The 14148-nt window shown below is 41.0% G+C and overlaps 1 protein-coding gene across 1 annotated transcript in view; it reads right to left on the minus strand.

The window, feature by feature from the left end:
• nlgn4xa (neuroligin 4 X-linked a) overlaps positions 1-14148 on the minus strand; it is an 83629-nt gene that overhangs the window by 4567 nt on the left and 64914 nt on the right. Inside the window, exons 4-5 of the mRNA XM_062381100.1 lie at positions 5897-6082; positions 2362-3151 (exon numbers count right to left, since the gene is read on the minus strand). Coding sequence (XP_062237084.1) covers positions 2362-3151; positions 5897-6082 — 976 coding nt within the window. The remainder of the gene's footprint in view (positions 1-2361; positions 3152-5896; positions 6083-14148) is intronic.

Here is a 14148-nt window from a genome sequence, read left to right on the forward strand (position 1 = left end):
GTCCTCCAACTGGTGGCTGCATATGGAATTGTACACACTACACTGCTGAAATGTGGAGGGGTTTCACTTAACTCCTGTTATCTCAGTTTTAGCATATGCTGGACCAATATGCTGCCCCTTTGCAGCTTATTTGCTTGGAAAAAGGAAAATAAATGAAAGAGAGAAATGCTTGAGGCCTTAAATGCTAATTGAACTGAATACTACATGCCTTGCTTGCATATGTTCCTATCATGCCTCCAATCTGTTGATTAAAAACGGTAACTCCTGCTATCGGTTCTATTTCTGTGCTCCACGATCTGATAGCTGTATGAAAACAGAAATATCACAATACCTGTCACCAGAGTGGTGGAGCAGATGCTTTTTTCGATATGTATAATGTGTTATGTACCGTCTGACACCAGATAAGTTATAAATGTATATTGGATATGTGTATATTTAAATGTGTAGGCTGATAATTAATAATATTTTAACCTTTAAATGAACAACAATTTTCTCCTTTCTACTACTCCATATAGTTGTAATAAAATTAATTCCATCATTCAGTGTTCCATATATTCCTGAATCACAAATCCCTTATTTTTTTTTACTTTATTCTGTTGTATTATTTGATAATTTATTAAATATCTTGATTTCAAATACAGCAAATAATGTTAGGGGTTTTTGTCTCTCACTTTATTTGTATGGTCAACACAAGGCACATATGGAAAAGTGTTAATACAATATGTAAAGAAACAATTATTCCTACCTCTTCTCAGTTTTCATTGTTTGCCTCCCACCAACCCCCCCCTCCCCATGCAGCTACTATATATGCAGAGATATATCACAATGTTATGGGTGGAGCCAGCAACTTTCCCACCTAAAATATAATTAGACGATAATGCCAATTTGCGCCAACATTCGTGATTCTATCCACGGAAATAGTCATGAGCATTTAGTAGGAAGACGGTATATTATCATATATAATATAGCTCCAATTTTCTCTAGGAGCTTTGATCAGAAAATTATATATTTTTTTGGGCACAGCAGAGAGCTATTCCCTCTCTCATAGTGCAAGTGGTAGTTTCCGCTGACAGGCTACCATCCTTTAAGCAGCTGAATTTGAAAGGAGCTTCTGATGTATTGACATGTTGGCACTTAGTAACATATTTAGCGCAGGCGAGCTTTCAAACTGAGCATGACTGCTTTCGCAAATCTGACGAAACTAGGTCTTGTGTGTATATTTTATTCTTGCATAAGAAACATTTGATATCTTGTGAATATTAAGGTTGGGTTACACGATTTGAACGTTGGGTTACGGATGAGTAGATCTCGATAGGGATTGCTAGTGAGAAATCCACCCAGGTGTCACAGTTAGAGTTGTCCGCAGACAGTGTACCAGGCCCTTGCACTTAAACAGTCAGTGTTTGAAGTGTTTGAGTCCACAAAACACTTTTGGAGATTCAGGGGTAAATTGTGTAGCAGTTGAATCAAACACAATTGAAGTCGATAGTGAGTCCTTCTTCAGACTCATATGCTTAAATTATATTGATCAAACACATCAGTTTAACATCAATATATCAGTCTTTACAACCTTGTTTCTGTGCCTTTCGGTGGCACAAACTCATACTACCACACAAAACCACACTCATCCAGCCTGTGCCCAACTATCCATTTCCTTTGTACCCCATCAGGAAAACGTTTCTAGACATCAATATGGCACGATTCGCTACGAGAGACTTGGCAAAGAGTGGGGGAGAGTTGAAAGATGGCAACACTTTCAGTGATTCATTTGCCGTCAGTTGCTGCTTTATTGGAAACAAACTGGAATAAGAGCAGCGAGGAAATATAGTGTCCTTCCAAAATGTCTATAAATCAGCCAATCACCGTGAAACAGAGAGCAGCCTACAAACTATGAAGCTGATCAAGAATTACTTTTACAGCTCCTCTCATCAAATCCAGAATCTCCACAGCATCATACTGAACAGTGCTCTCTCTCTCTCTCCCCCCCCCCCATCAGGACACATAGCCAGGAACATGGAAAGTTCAACAAGGATTTTCATTTTCATGCTAATTTAATGTGCTTTGATTTAAATGGTTTCTTTGCCCTCTTTCCCTTGAAAATTAATTATAATTATAATTGTTTCTTGTTTTATCCTGTTTGTTTATTGGGGTATTTATTTCTGGTCTTCTGCAATCACTGTTGGTTGCATTGAAAGGGAACAAGGATTGGGATTCCCATGAATAAGTTGAGCGACTGAGTTCTGAGGTTATTATATTAACAGTGGATTTGTATTGTTAATGGCTAATCTAAAGTTGTAAAGCTGTATGTATTGTATACTGTATTGATTCAGTGTGAAAAGGACAAAGGAAATGAGTGCTCACCCTGTTTTAGCGAAGTTAGTCCAGTAGGTCATGACAACAGCGCTCAGCATCACGTCGTTCTTGGAGAAGTTGCAGTTGAAGAGATCAGTGGGACCGATCATAGGAATTCCAAACACGTATGGCACTTCATCACCGTGGGCGGAGTCGGCCCAGCTGGGCTTCATGTCGCTTTGGCAGTGGTGGTAGAAAGCGTAGAAATAGGTGGGCGATCCGTACTGGGCATGGAGGTCAGCCGTGGCCACTGCTGGCGCCACCCACTGGTGGTCGGTGAACAGAGCCACCAGGGTCTTGCGTCGGGTTTCTGGGTTCTCCTTGTCCGCCCAGTCTGTGTACATGAATTTGATCGTCTCACGCAGGGTGTCCTTTCCCTCCGGGTATCCATAGAGATGGTCCACAAAGTCTGACACGGCAAAGTCAAAATCGTTGGCTGACACGCCGTCCTCACTGTCCACAATGCCATCTACAAACTTAAACCCCTCCCCTTGATTTACCCCCAGCATTATGTCATAGTTCAGGAACTCCCCTTGCTCCATCAGGATCTGGGGGTCATCCGGGATCACATCTCCATCAATCACAGGCCCGAAGGCAATGTGGTACTTTGCGGGTGTGATGTACTGCTCAATCAGCTCCTTGTAGTTCTTGTTCTGCAAACACTCCACCAGGTCTATGGTGTCCAGCATGTTGCAGCCCACCTTCTCAGCCAGGGCGCGTGTGTACTTGGCAGGCTGGTAGTTGACCGCCCAGCTGGACAGTGCCGTGCCACTCTGGATGATGGCTTTCTGGAAGAGATCTGAGAGTGGAGCGGGTATTAGTGGAAGGCTCATACACACAATGCTGGCAGCAAAGATTCAATGCTTCATGTGAGGTAAAAAGCAGAAAACATTGCATTGGGTAAAAGCATGGCATTTTTCGAAACACATGGCTGTGAAGAGATAAAAAAACAGACCGAACTTCACACAAACTTGATGGCAGTGTTTTTAACAAAAGGCAATTTTTAGGTCTTAGAAACGATTTCATGTGCGGCAGCTGACATGTTGACATGTGTGTGTATCTGCTTGTGACAGAAAAGTAACAACACTGCTTTGCGCAAACATAGTTTGACATGGAATTCAGGTTGGATGTATAAAGACAAGTTGGCAAGCAGTGAATGAAAATGACAATCGCACAACCATGTGCGATTGTCATTGTACCATGAGGGTACTGATTTTCCAGCTTAAGTGGAAAGGTTGCGGAGACGTACATATACCAACATTATTTGGTCTCTCTCTCTCTCTCTCTCTCTCTCTCTCTCTCTCTCTCTCTCTCTCTCTCTCTCTCTCTCTCTCTCTCTCTCTCTCTCTCTCTCTCTCTCTCTCTCTCTCTCTCTCTCTCTCTCTCTCTCTCTCTCTCTCTCTCTCTCTCTCTCTCTCTCTCTCGCAAATGAAAGGATGACTCAGAATACAGACGTTTCATATGTGTGTCCTTAATGAACCAAATGCATTTTCCATTTGTTTAGCAACAGCTCCTCAGGCACTTTCCCCATCCCTGAATAGGTAGCGCGAGCTTCATGGACTGCCAATAAGCAAGTAGGCTACAGTACACGAGATACACAGGAGTTATGTATGTTCTTTTTTGTTTCGGAGATTGCTATTTATACTCATGCAAACACGTTGTGACTCAATCAGGCCGACTTGAAAAGTATGTTTGGAGCATAATGACGACATTTCCCACAAGGCTTTTGTAAGCTGCATACAAGGTTTCACTGCTGCCGCTGCTAGTCTAGTCGAGTATCAGTTAAACCTCAAGTCAGATGTCAACTACAAATCTGTACGCACCGAGCGACTGAGAACCTTTTATGACCTTAGTTTGTTTAAAGCCGAGTGCCTTGATGGTATCTCCCCAGCAGCTTCCCAACAGAGCTCCAGGTTACAGGAGAAAATGCTTAAGGGAGCAGTAACCTTCATAGTGATGTATTATACATGGCCAAAGATACTTGGCAATGCACAGCGCTGTTGACTCTCGGTCATTACGGCTGCCCATCAGAACATTATATTAATGTATAGTAAGCCATTCCTATTCCCTCTGGTACAAGACGAGGAAAGATGAAACCGTTCAAGTAACCGCAACACAAGGCCGAGAGGAAAATGGGAAATCTCCCGCCCAGTTGTTTGCCTCTAAGGTAAACCCAAGGAACTTCAAGCAGCAATATAATAAGGTTGATTTTGTGGGAAGGTGCATTTTTCTCAAAGATTGTCTTCGTCCCACTGGGTGAGAAAAATGGACTGGGAACTGCAGAAGCATTTTTTGAAATTGAATCCTCCAAATGCCCCTCTTTTTCCGACAGACGGGTCAGGCGATTTTCTTCACCTGTTGTATAAATTTGATGTTGCACAGAACTATTCATTAGTGAATATTAGTCTTGCCTCGCCTATTTATATCCTCCATTAATAATACATATAAATAAAAATGCACTATGATAATGCAGATCCCTGTTCACATTCTTTCGTCTTTTTGTGCTTCTGCCCTCCTTTCTTTTACCACAGTGTTTTATTTTAACCAAATAAAATAAATGTATATTTTTAGAGAATCTGAGATGCTTTATTGGTAACTTTACCCCATGATAATCAGAGCAGCTCTTCTATTATCATATCATATCATATTTTTATATATATATATATATATATATCTTATAACCCTGGAGAGTTATTTTTTAAACATCACTTTGTAACTTCAAACTAATAATAACATGCCGTAAGTGGTTACCTAATCAGAATGTATAGATATCTAAAGGAAAGTGTCTTGCACCACACAAAATAGCTCTTATTTAAGTGAATTTCTTGAGATCAGATTTTACAAACTGAACTGACAGTTCCTGAAGGTGGTGCTAATGCCAAAGATGTGAGGTCATTTATATTAAAGGGGGGGGGGGGGGTAAATTTGAGGGAATATATTTGTTTTGTCTCAGTAGTAATGCCTTCCTAATGTTGGAACTAATAATTTAGATTCAAATTCAAAGGTCAGAGATTCGCCTATATCTATAAAATGTATGACCCTGACTATGTTCACGATAAGGCATTGCTGATAAAACTTCTCTCTCTAGAGCTGCAGGATCCAACAGCAAAAAAAGCTATTATTGTTACTATTAAGTGCCTTGAGATAATGTATGCTATTATTTGGTACTATCTACATTTAAAAAAATGAATTTAACCTAAGAGGAAGGCATTTGAATCTGCTTCCATGTAGGTTTGTGCTCAAACTTTGAAAGGCTGAATATGTGAATCACACTAGACTTCCCTTTGCCATCGCTTTAAACTGGATTTTGAGATACAAAAATACTCGGTGTCACTCGAGTTTAAATGTTGCTCATCACACCTCCCTTGAATCAAACAACACTAGCATCCCAGAGCTCACTTTGAAACGTGTTCCTGATGTAACACCCGCAAAGTATCAAAGCATGGAAGCAGATTCCATCATACTCTGCAAAAATAATGAAAGGCTCTCTTTGCTTGTTTGCAAATCTGTGTTCCTCCGCATGCCTGCAAGCGACTTGACGTACCTTCTGAGTAGTGGGAGAGGGTGAGCAGGCTGACGCACGATGCTCCAGCGCCAGAGCCAAAGATGGTCACTCTCTTTGGGTCTCCTTTGAAGGCCTGGATGTTTTCTTTGATCCACCTGAGGGCCTGTATTTGATCCAGCAGGCCATAGTTGCCCTTGGCTGCCTGGTCGCCTGTGCTCAGAAAACCTGGATTGATGGAAACAAACAGAGGAAATAAGAGATCTCAACTTGACTTCAGAAAGGCTTCTGATTGATTTGATGTAAACCTGAGAGAAAAGTGGAGAGACCATTTCCCTATTATCCTCCAGCTATTCTCTTGCCTTTCCTTAATCATAACCGTTCAAGAGATGAATTAGTGAAATAAATAGAGGACCATCGCCCTCATCTAAATTTATCTGTCTGGATCTTCACTATTTTATAACAATTTATAAAAAAAAAAATGTTTTAATAGGTTGCAAGGGTATAATGGATCTATTATTACACTCGAGCTGTGCTTAGCTACTTTAAACGGCCATTTCACTGAGCTTTTTCCATTAGGTGACAGCCTTTTATGTAGCCAGTTGTTTGAAGTGAAAAACTTTACTTCAGTATTCAGTTGGATAACCGAGCCTCCAGACACCAGATGAACAAACTCACGTTAATTCTGTTGCAAATTTGTTATCATGTCAGCAGAATATTACAAGAATGCTAATAACTAATTATGGGAATGTGACCTGGGCCAACAAAGCAGCGTAAATTGGATGGATGGATTAATCTATTTGAAATTAAACATTTTGTGTTCTTAACTTCCCAATTCTGAGATGATCTTCCCGGTGGTGTGCCTGCAGAAACTCTGTCTCCTCATTAGTGTGTAATTTAAATAAAGTGCAATACTTTTAGGGCCTAATTCAGTGTTTTATAAGACTTTTCACAAACCGACAGATAATATGTTGTGGCTGTATTTCACTGGTTTTAATGACTGTTCTGTGTAGTGTGTGTTTTGTCTCTGTCCAGAAAAATAAACGTTGGGTTCCCTCTCCTGTTTCACAGACTGACAGACATACAGAGACAATTAAATCAAAAATACAAGGTCATATATATTGTTTCCTTAGACATGACAGATAATTGACTGAGCCAAATATATGAAATTAGCACATGCTGAAATTATTCTTGAACGTTAACGTTGTATCTACCTTCTGAATTGACAACAGCGGTTGATTGTTATAGTGAGTATGTAATTCCCTTTTTACACACACACACACAGATATAAACAGTAGTAGAAAAAAAAATGTAATCCAAGATTCGAAATTCCTCCTATTTTATGAATAAACCCCATTTTTTAACCAAATAGTTAATGAGCTACAAACAGTTGAAAACCTAATCAACAGGTGGTAAATCATCTGAGAAATTTCTTTGACATGCATGTACAATGTGAGAATAAGACTACCTTAGCAGAGAAGAGAATGCTAATTATGTATTAGAAATGTGAGGACAGATTTGATCATCCTCAAACAACAATAAGAGAAAAGGTTAATTTATTGCATCTCCTATCTCCTTCGCGCCGCTCAAATACGGCCCTGAATCTGTCTCCATTGAGACTCAGGACAATACTGATAATTAGTCAGTACATCAGCTTGTTTGTAAGCCATTCAGCATGAAGCTCTGCAGCCTTAAGCACCAACATGCACCGTTTTAATTTGATTTCACCCATGGCTCCAGAAATTGTCGGCCAGTGGTGATCCCTTCAAGTCAAGTGCCAGGCCAACCAGCCTGGAGGTGAATTCCAAATCCAAAACTTGTTGACAAATTAGCAAATCCGCCTAAACCCATTAAGTGGCTTTCTAAATGATGCCACTGGGGGAACTGGTGGCTCCTCCTTGCCAGGCCTGAGAGCTCGGCGGCCAAGCCCGGCAGCGACAGTCTGTCCCCGTGAGCTGACCAAGACCGAGGCAGTGTAAATGACAAATGGGATGAGGACCGCTGGGTAAGAAAGGAGGAAAAAGGGGAGAGGTAGCCTGAGGTTGTTTGATAAAGAGCAGATCCGGTTTGTCATGGTGAGGTGGAGGAGATGATAGAGAGGGGATGGAGGGCAGGGGTGTGAGGGGGGGGATTACAAGGCCTCTGGCAGCCTCACACACCCTGTAGAATGACCAACAGGCCCTGGCACTCTCATCTCCCAACTCCACCTCCTCCCCCCCTCACGCTCACTCATTTCTCTTCTGCTCCCCCATGTTTTCCCATCTCCTCTCAAACCGAAACCACAAAGGAGCCGGGGAGAGAAGCATGCCTACCAGGTGCTCCCCGGGACGTGTGAAGATTAGTCAAAGCTTCATTTCAAAGCGCCATGTTTCCGAAAATAGAGTGCATACAAAACTAAGCCTGTCGCCTGGAGACACACCGTGGACGTCCAAAGAACAGACTCATCTGAAACCAAAGAGGCCTATAAAGAGAACCAAAAAAATTAAGTATAAAAAGAAATATAAATGTGATAAAATAAACCTGTTCAGGATTGTCACTTTGCGTCAAAAGTTGGATTTTAAGAAAAGAGATTTTGAAACGCGGTGATTATAATTCATATAGCTAATCATCCTGCCGCAAGTCCGATGTTGACACACTTGTAACTATTGTGTTATTATAATATTTTTCCGAGCATGCCACTGTTTCAAGCTTATCTACTGAATGACAAACATTTGGAGATGCACTCTTCCTGTGACTCTGCAGCGTACTTCCTGAACATCCTGTCAATCTGTTCCTCTAACCTCAATACATCATGCCAGGCTGTTTAGCTAATCCTACCTTGACATGTCAGTGTGTGGAGCGAACATAAGCGCAATCAGGCCTCATTAAAAACATCTGAACTCTGTCGGATGTGACTTTGACTTTGTCCACTTACCCGTCAGAGGTCAGTCATACTTCAGTTGCCATGCTCCTAACGGTACATGCTACAAATCAATATATTGCCAGTATTTCATGTCATTATTTTATTCAATGTATGCCTTGATGTGCAGGTATAGTGTGGCATACAATATCTGCAACTATATTCCACAGGGTGTCTTGATTCACAGTGAAACATCGGAAGTGCTTCAAATCTACAGACCTGTGCTTACTGGAGGTTTTAATAATTGTATCCATTCATTATCATGAATGTCGTGATTTGGTGCTGTACATGTATAATGGAATTGGAATAAAATGAAATTCAAATAAATTGTTCCATAATCCTACTTAAAGCCACCCATGCTTGTTGAATATAATACTTGAAATATATATAAAACACTTGAAAGCACCTATATTCTCTGAAGGATTTCACAGAAAGGAGGAACATCTTTATTACTTGAAACTACTTGTGCCTCGAAAGCCTCAACCCACAGGCAAACATAAAGCTGAAAAATATAGAGGACAGATTTAAGCAGTTCTTTCAAGGTCACACAACACCATATTTAACTTTTTGAAAAGGCACGAATGTTGTTCCACTGAGGTTTAAATAACTGTATGGATTTTGCATTTAATTAGCTGCACTCTGAAGTCATTCTTATCCATGAACATGTGAACCTTCCCTGTGGCATGCTGCAACTGCAACTTTTTAGATAGTTCAAAAAAACAAAACATCTCAAGGTCAACTGAGGAGACACCATCTGCTGAGGAAGCCCATAACATGTGTCTTACAGCTTGTGCAAAACAGGCAAGCAGGTCTAGTGATCATTAAAACAAAGAAATACTTTCAGGTTAACTTCCCAGATGCATCCGACCAATAGTTACATTTCGTCAATCTACTACCAGAAGAGTATCCTTGATGCGTAATGTTGTCATCTAGCTACCTCCGGAATCACAGAAGACTGTACTTTATGTTCCTAACAGTACAACATCAAATACATCCTGGTACACTGACATGTATTTTCTGAGCAAAAGTATTCCGTGAAGTTGAGCCAGGACCGTGTCCTATAAACTGCTGACAGAGCCGTTTCCCTTATGATATAGGAAGGTCACAACGATATGAGTAGCACATACATGTCACTCCCTTTTAAATACATACAATATACATGTCACTCTTTTTTACATGCATGCCATATAAAAGTCACTCTCTTTAATACACGTAACATATACATGTCTCTCTCTCCTCCTGCCTCCTGACCTATACGTCAGGAGTTCAATGGAAATAAATCATGTGACTTTATCACAGCTTCCCGATGGATTCTAGTGCCCTATGCAGATTTGTGTAGTGTATCCATCCAGCTAAATCAATGACTTGCCTGTAACGTGTATGTCCCAACCAAAAAAACTAGATTTCAAACACACAAGACACACAGGATATAACAGCTTTAATATTTTCCGGACAATATCTCAAAGTAAATCTTATTATTGTTTCCAGATAAGGTTTTTCCTGTGCTGTTAGTGACACTGTGATCTCTCTCTGTGCCCAGAGGAAGCGCTTCATCATCAGCATTACTCCCTCTGCTCCAGAGAGGGAGGGGGGGGGGGGGGGGCAATAATCCCATCCCTCCGCTATTTGTATTAATGCTGCCCTGACAGGGGCTGGGGGCTTAATGTAGGTCAGTCATGAAAAGCACACGGTGGACACACAAGGTTTGGACTGAACCGTGGCAGGAGTGGCTGCTGATTGATTTTGAACTCTTGCTGGAGTGATGGAGAAACTGAAAGCTTTCTTTTGTGAGGTTTGCTTGATTCACTATTTCCCTATTCTTATAATTATAAATTGTATTCATGATGCGGCAAGTCACCAAAATAATTGCCATGTAATACGTATTTGAAACCATCAAAATGGTTGTACTTTTTTCTCACCAAGTGTGGGACCCGACTTAATTTAAACCTTAATGTCAATAATTATTTTTCCCCTCCAAAATTATCTTATAATACTATGAATATTATTTTCTACAATTATTGTTGTAATATTAAGACTATTATCGCAGTGGTCAGACTGTTAACATAATATATGACTTATGGTCTCTGCCAAGTTATTATTATTCTTCTGATTGTTGTACACAATTATAAATATATTATAGAAAAACAATACACACACACCCTCTCTCTACTCACAGCTCCTGCTTGACGTAAGCTCTACACTTATCCATGACTCAGGATGACAATCTAGTTCCAAGAGTCCTGAATTATCTATGCCCACCATCCATCTTGACCACCTGACTACAACTTTAGACCATACACCTTAGGTGGAACTTCCATTGAAGTTGCACCGTGTGACCTTAAGGTTAAAGTATAATTTCAATGAAGTTATATCATCAGCATATCTAAGGTTTTCCAATGCACATTCCATTGTATCTACATTAAAATGATCTATACTGCTTTGACTGTGACCATTCTTCCTCTAATGTTTATTCTGTGATCCAGCTTCAAATGCGTGATTGGAGGGGATTAGCCAAAACCACAATTTTAGTTTTGGTGCAATGGCTGTTAGCCAGTTTGGTGAATTCCAAAAAGATCAAGAAATACTCCTCTAACCTGCACAAGTCCAAATTAATGTGGTCATCTAACCGATCAAATAGATGTTGGCATTTTGGAGACACAAGCGATTTTCACTTGACAATAGAAATGTGTTTGCTTCAGGTTTAAATCCCCGTCTGTGCAGTTCCATTTAAAGCAGCTGCACTGACTTAATCTGGGCCAAATATCCGAGATGAAATTTAAAAAGATTTGTTTTCTTTGACCAAGTCCGGAAAATACCACCAGTGTTATCTAAATGCCACTGCATGGGATGGCACACCGTTCAAAGTTTAAAAGTGACACAGATGACGGAGGGAAGAGGCGTCGGAGCTCCGCGGACAGACAGCGGCCCGGCGGAGTGCCAAGCGCTGGGAGCTCTGAGCACAACATGTTCACAGGCCAGAGTGCCATGTGAGTCATTACATCACTCACTAATGGAGAAATGTCCCTAATGCTGCAAAAACAAACAAACACGCAGGTTTTTGTTGTATTCTTCATAATCGTTTGGAATATCAGAGCTACATTCGGTATAGAATGTATACAGCAATTTCATAATTTATTATTACTTATGGAGGAGAAGTAACAGTACACTGGCATTAGCTGCTCTTTTCTCCCCATCTCTCTACCTGATCAGTTGTAGTGAATATGTAGGTGAGAGAGCTGGGACCTCAGTGGGCGAGGGAGCCTGTGAAGTTGATGATGCATCAATCTTGCTTGTAGTCCATGCACATGATTTATCTTCGTTTGCATTAGGTTAAAGCCAATTGCTTTAGATCTACTGATGACGTGCAAGATTATATAAACCTCAACCTTCTTCACTGAAGAGCCAATTCGTATTCACGTGTAGCACAGGGACCCTAAAACAGACTGTAATTGAATTTGTAATCCAGCCAATGGAAATGAATGTGTCCGACTGTAAATACAGTGGTTTTGAATTTCATCCAGATTTTGCCCAGATTAGACCAGTGTCCACTTTTGTACTTACACAGCACTCCTTGGCCCCAATTTACATAAGTGATCTTTGTGAGCTCCATATATTACATATAACCCCCCCCCCCCCCGCCCCCCCCAGAGAAAAAAGATAGAGAAAAAACATAATCATATACATATAGATAAATAGATTATTTTGATGCTCTCCACAAGGCGTGTGTGGTGAAATACTCTGATTATAGTCTTTATAGTATCACTCACATGTAGAGCTTTATAATAACTTGCTGAATTACGTTCTTTTTAATAAACTTGACAGAATCAAAAAAACACTAAGTAAACTTCAGTACTGGCATCATTCTGGTCATCAATATATTGTGGCTTCATTTCTGGATAGGGGGAGGAAGTGACTGCACATTGTCTATCTTTATAAACAGCATATGACCAGGAATCAATATTAACAAGATACCCTCGACTCAATCGATATTGGCAAAGAAAACGCTTGATTCAGTGCATCCTGAATTTGCATCTTCGTTAAACACAATACAGGTACTCAATGCATACCGACAGATGCACTTTTAATGTTGACAGTGCGAGAACAAATGTCTGACGGTATAATTTAGCCATAAAAGCTCAAACATCCATTGAGTCCGCACTCAGTAGTTGTAAATGGAGCAGCCTCGGTTTTCTCAATTCTCCCTCGGGGAAACCTGGTTGGCATCATTAAAAATAAAGTAAAAGCAGCAAATAACCCATTTCAATTCATTTATAACTTTAACAGAGCAAGGAAACAAGTAGAGGTCCCTTATCACCCTATGGTGAGAGGCAAAGCACCCTGACAATGTGACGTAATAGCCGTTAATTGTGCTCTCTGTCCAGAGTGTTCCTCCCGCAGCTTCCGGATGAAATGTTAATTATCAAAGGGGATGATGGCAAGGGAATGGTTTCGGATAAACCCCGGCAAGGTCAGCCCAGCTCAGCCGCAGCCAAACCTCACATTCGCCGCCGCCCATCAGGCCGGTCAGACAGGCTCCGAGCACAACCCACCAAAGACGAGGGAAGGTGACGAGGAGACGACCATAGCCGAGTGTTTTTCTCGTGGCTGAGCTCTGTAATTAGGAGGAGGCATTAAGCCCACACGGGGGCACGCCTGGTGTTAAACATAACCTCTCCTGACTGACAGTGCAGTGGTGGAAAAAAAAAAAAAACACACACCACAGCTGTCAGAGCGCATCAGCCCACACTGGCACATTGGAGGGTCACATCAGGTGACAGTCTCTGGGTGACAGTGGAGCAATGAGTCACACTCAGAGTGACATTATGATAATGACGGAAAAAGACAAATGTGGACATTTAAATTGGAGGTTAGCTGTGGTTGGCGAAGCTACCTCCCCTCAGCACAGACCAGGAATATTTGAGGTAATTTCAAAGGATTATACCAGTGTCATTTATATATATATAAATCAGTTTCCCTTACCTTCTAAAAGCCCCCCCAAATTCATTAAAAAGAGCTCACAAAGACACAGGGCTGCCTTCACTAATGTCATCCATCATGTTCAACAACACAGTTTTGTCTCGCCGTGGCTTTATTACACAGTTAATTACCACGTAAATTGGAGTGTTTTATTTATTTATTACTTTCTCCAAATGGCGGTGGAGAAACGCAAGCAGAGGGCAGAGTGGGAGGTGGAAACACGACCTGATCTCTGCAGAGTCGCTGTCGGCCGAAAGCAGGTTACACGCAATCAATAGCCTGTGACCACTTTAGCAGTTGTGTGAGGAGATGGAAAAAAGAATACATGCCCGTAAAAATACAGAAAGGAGTGAGCTTCTTGTCCCACCCTGATTCTTTCAACTCTCTTTCTGAAAAATGGAATCGCTCTTATCCTATC

The sequence above is a fragment of the Platichthys flesus genome, chromosome 22, assembly GCF_949316205.1.
Source record: "Platichthys flesus chromosome 22, fPlaFle2.1, whole genome shotgun sequence".
NCBI classification, from domain to species: Eukaryota; Metazoa; Chordata; class Actinopteri; order Pleuronectiformes; family Pleuronectidae; genus Platichthys; species Platichthys flesus.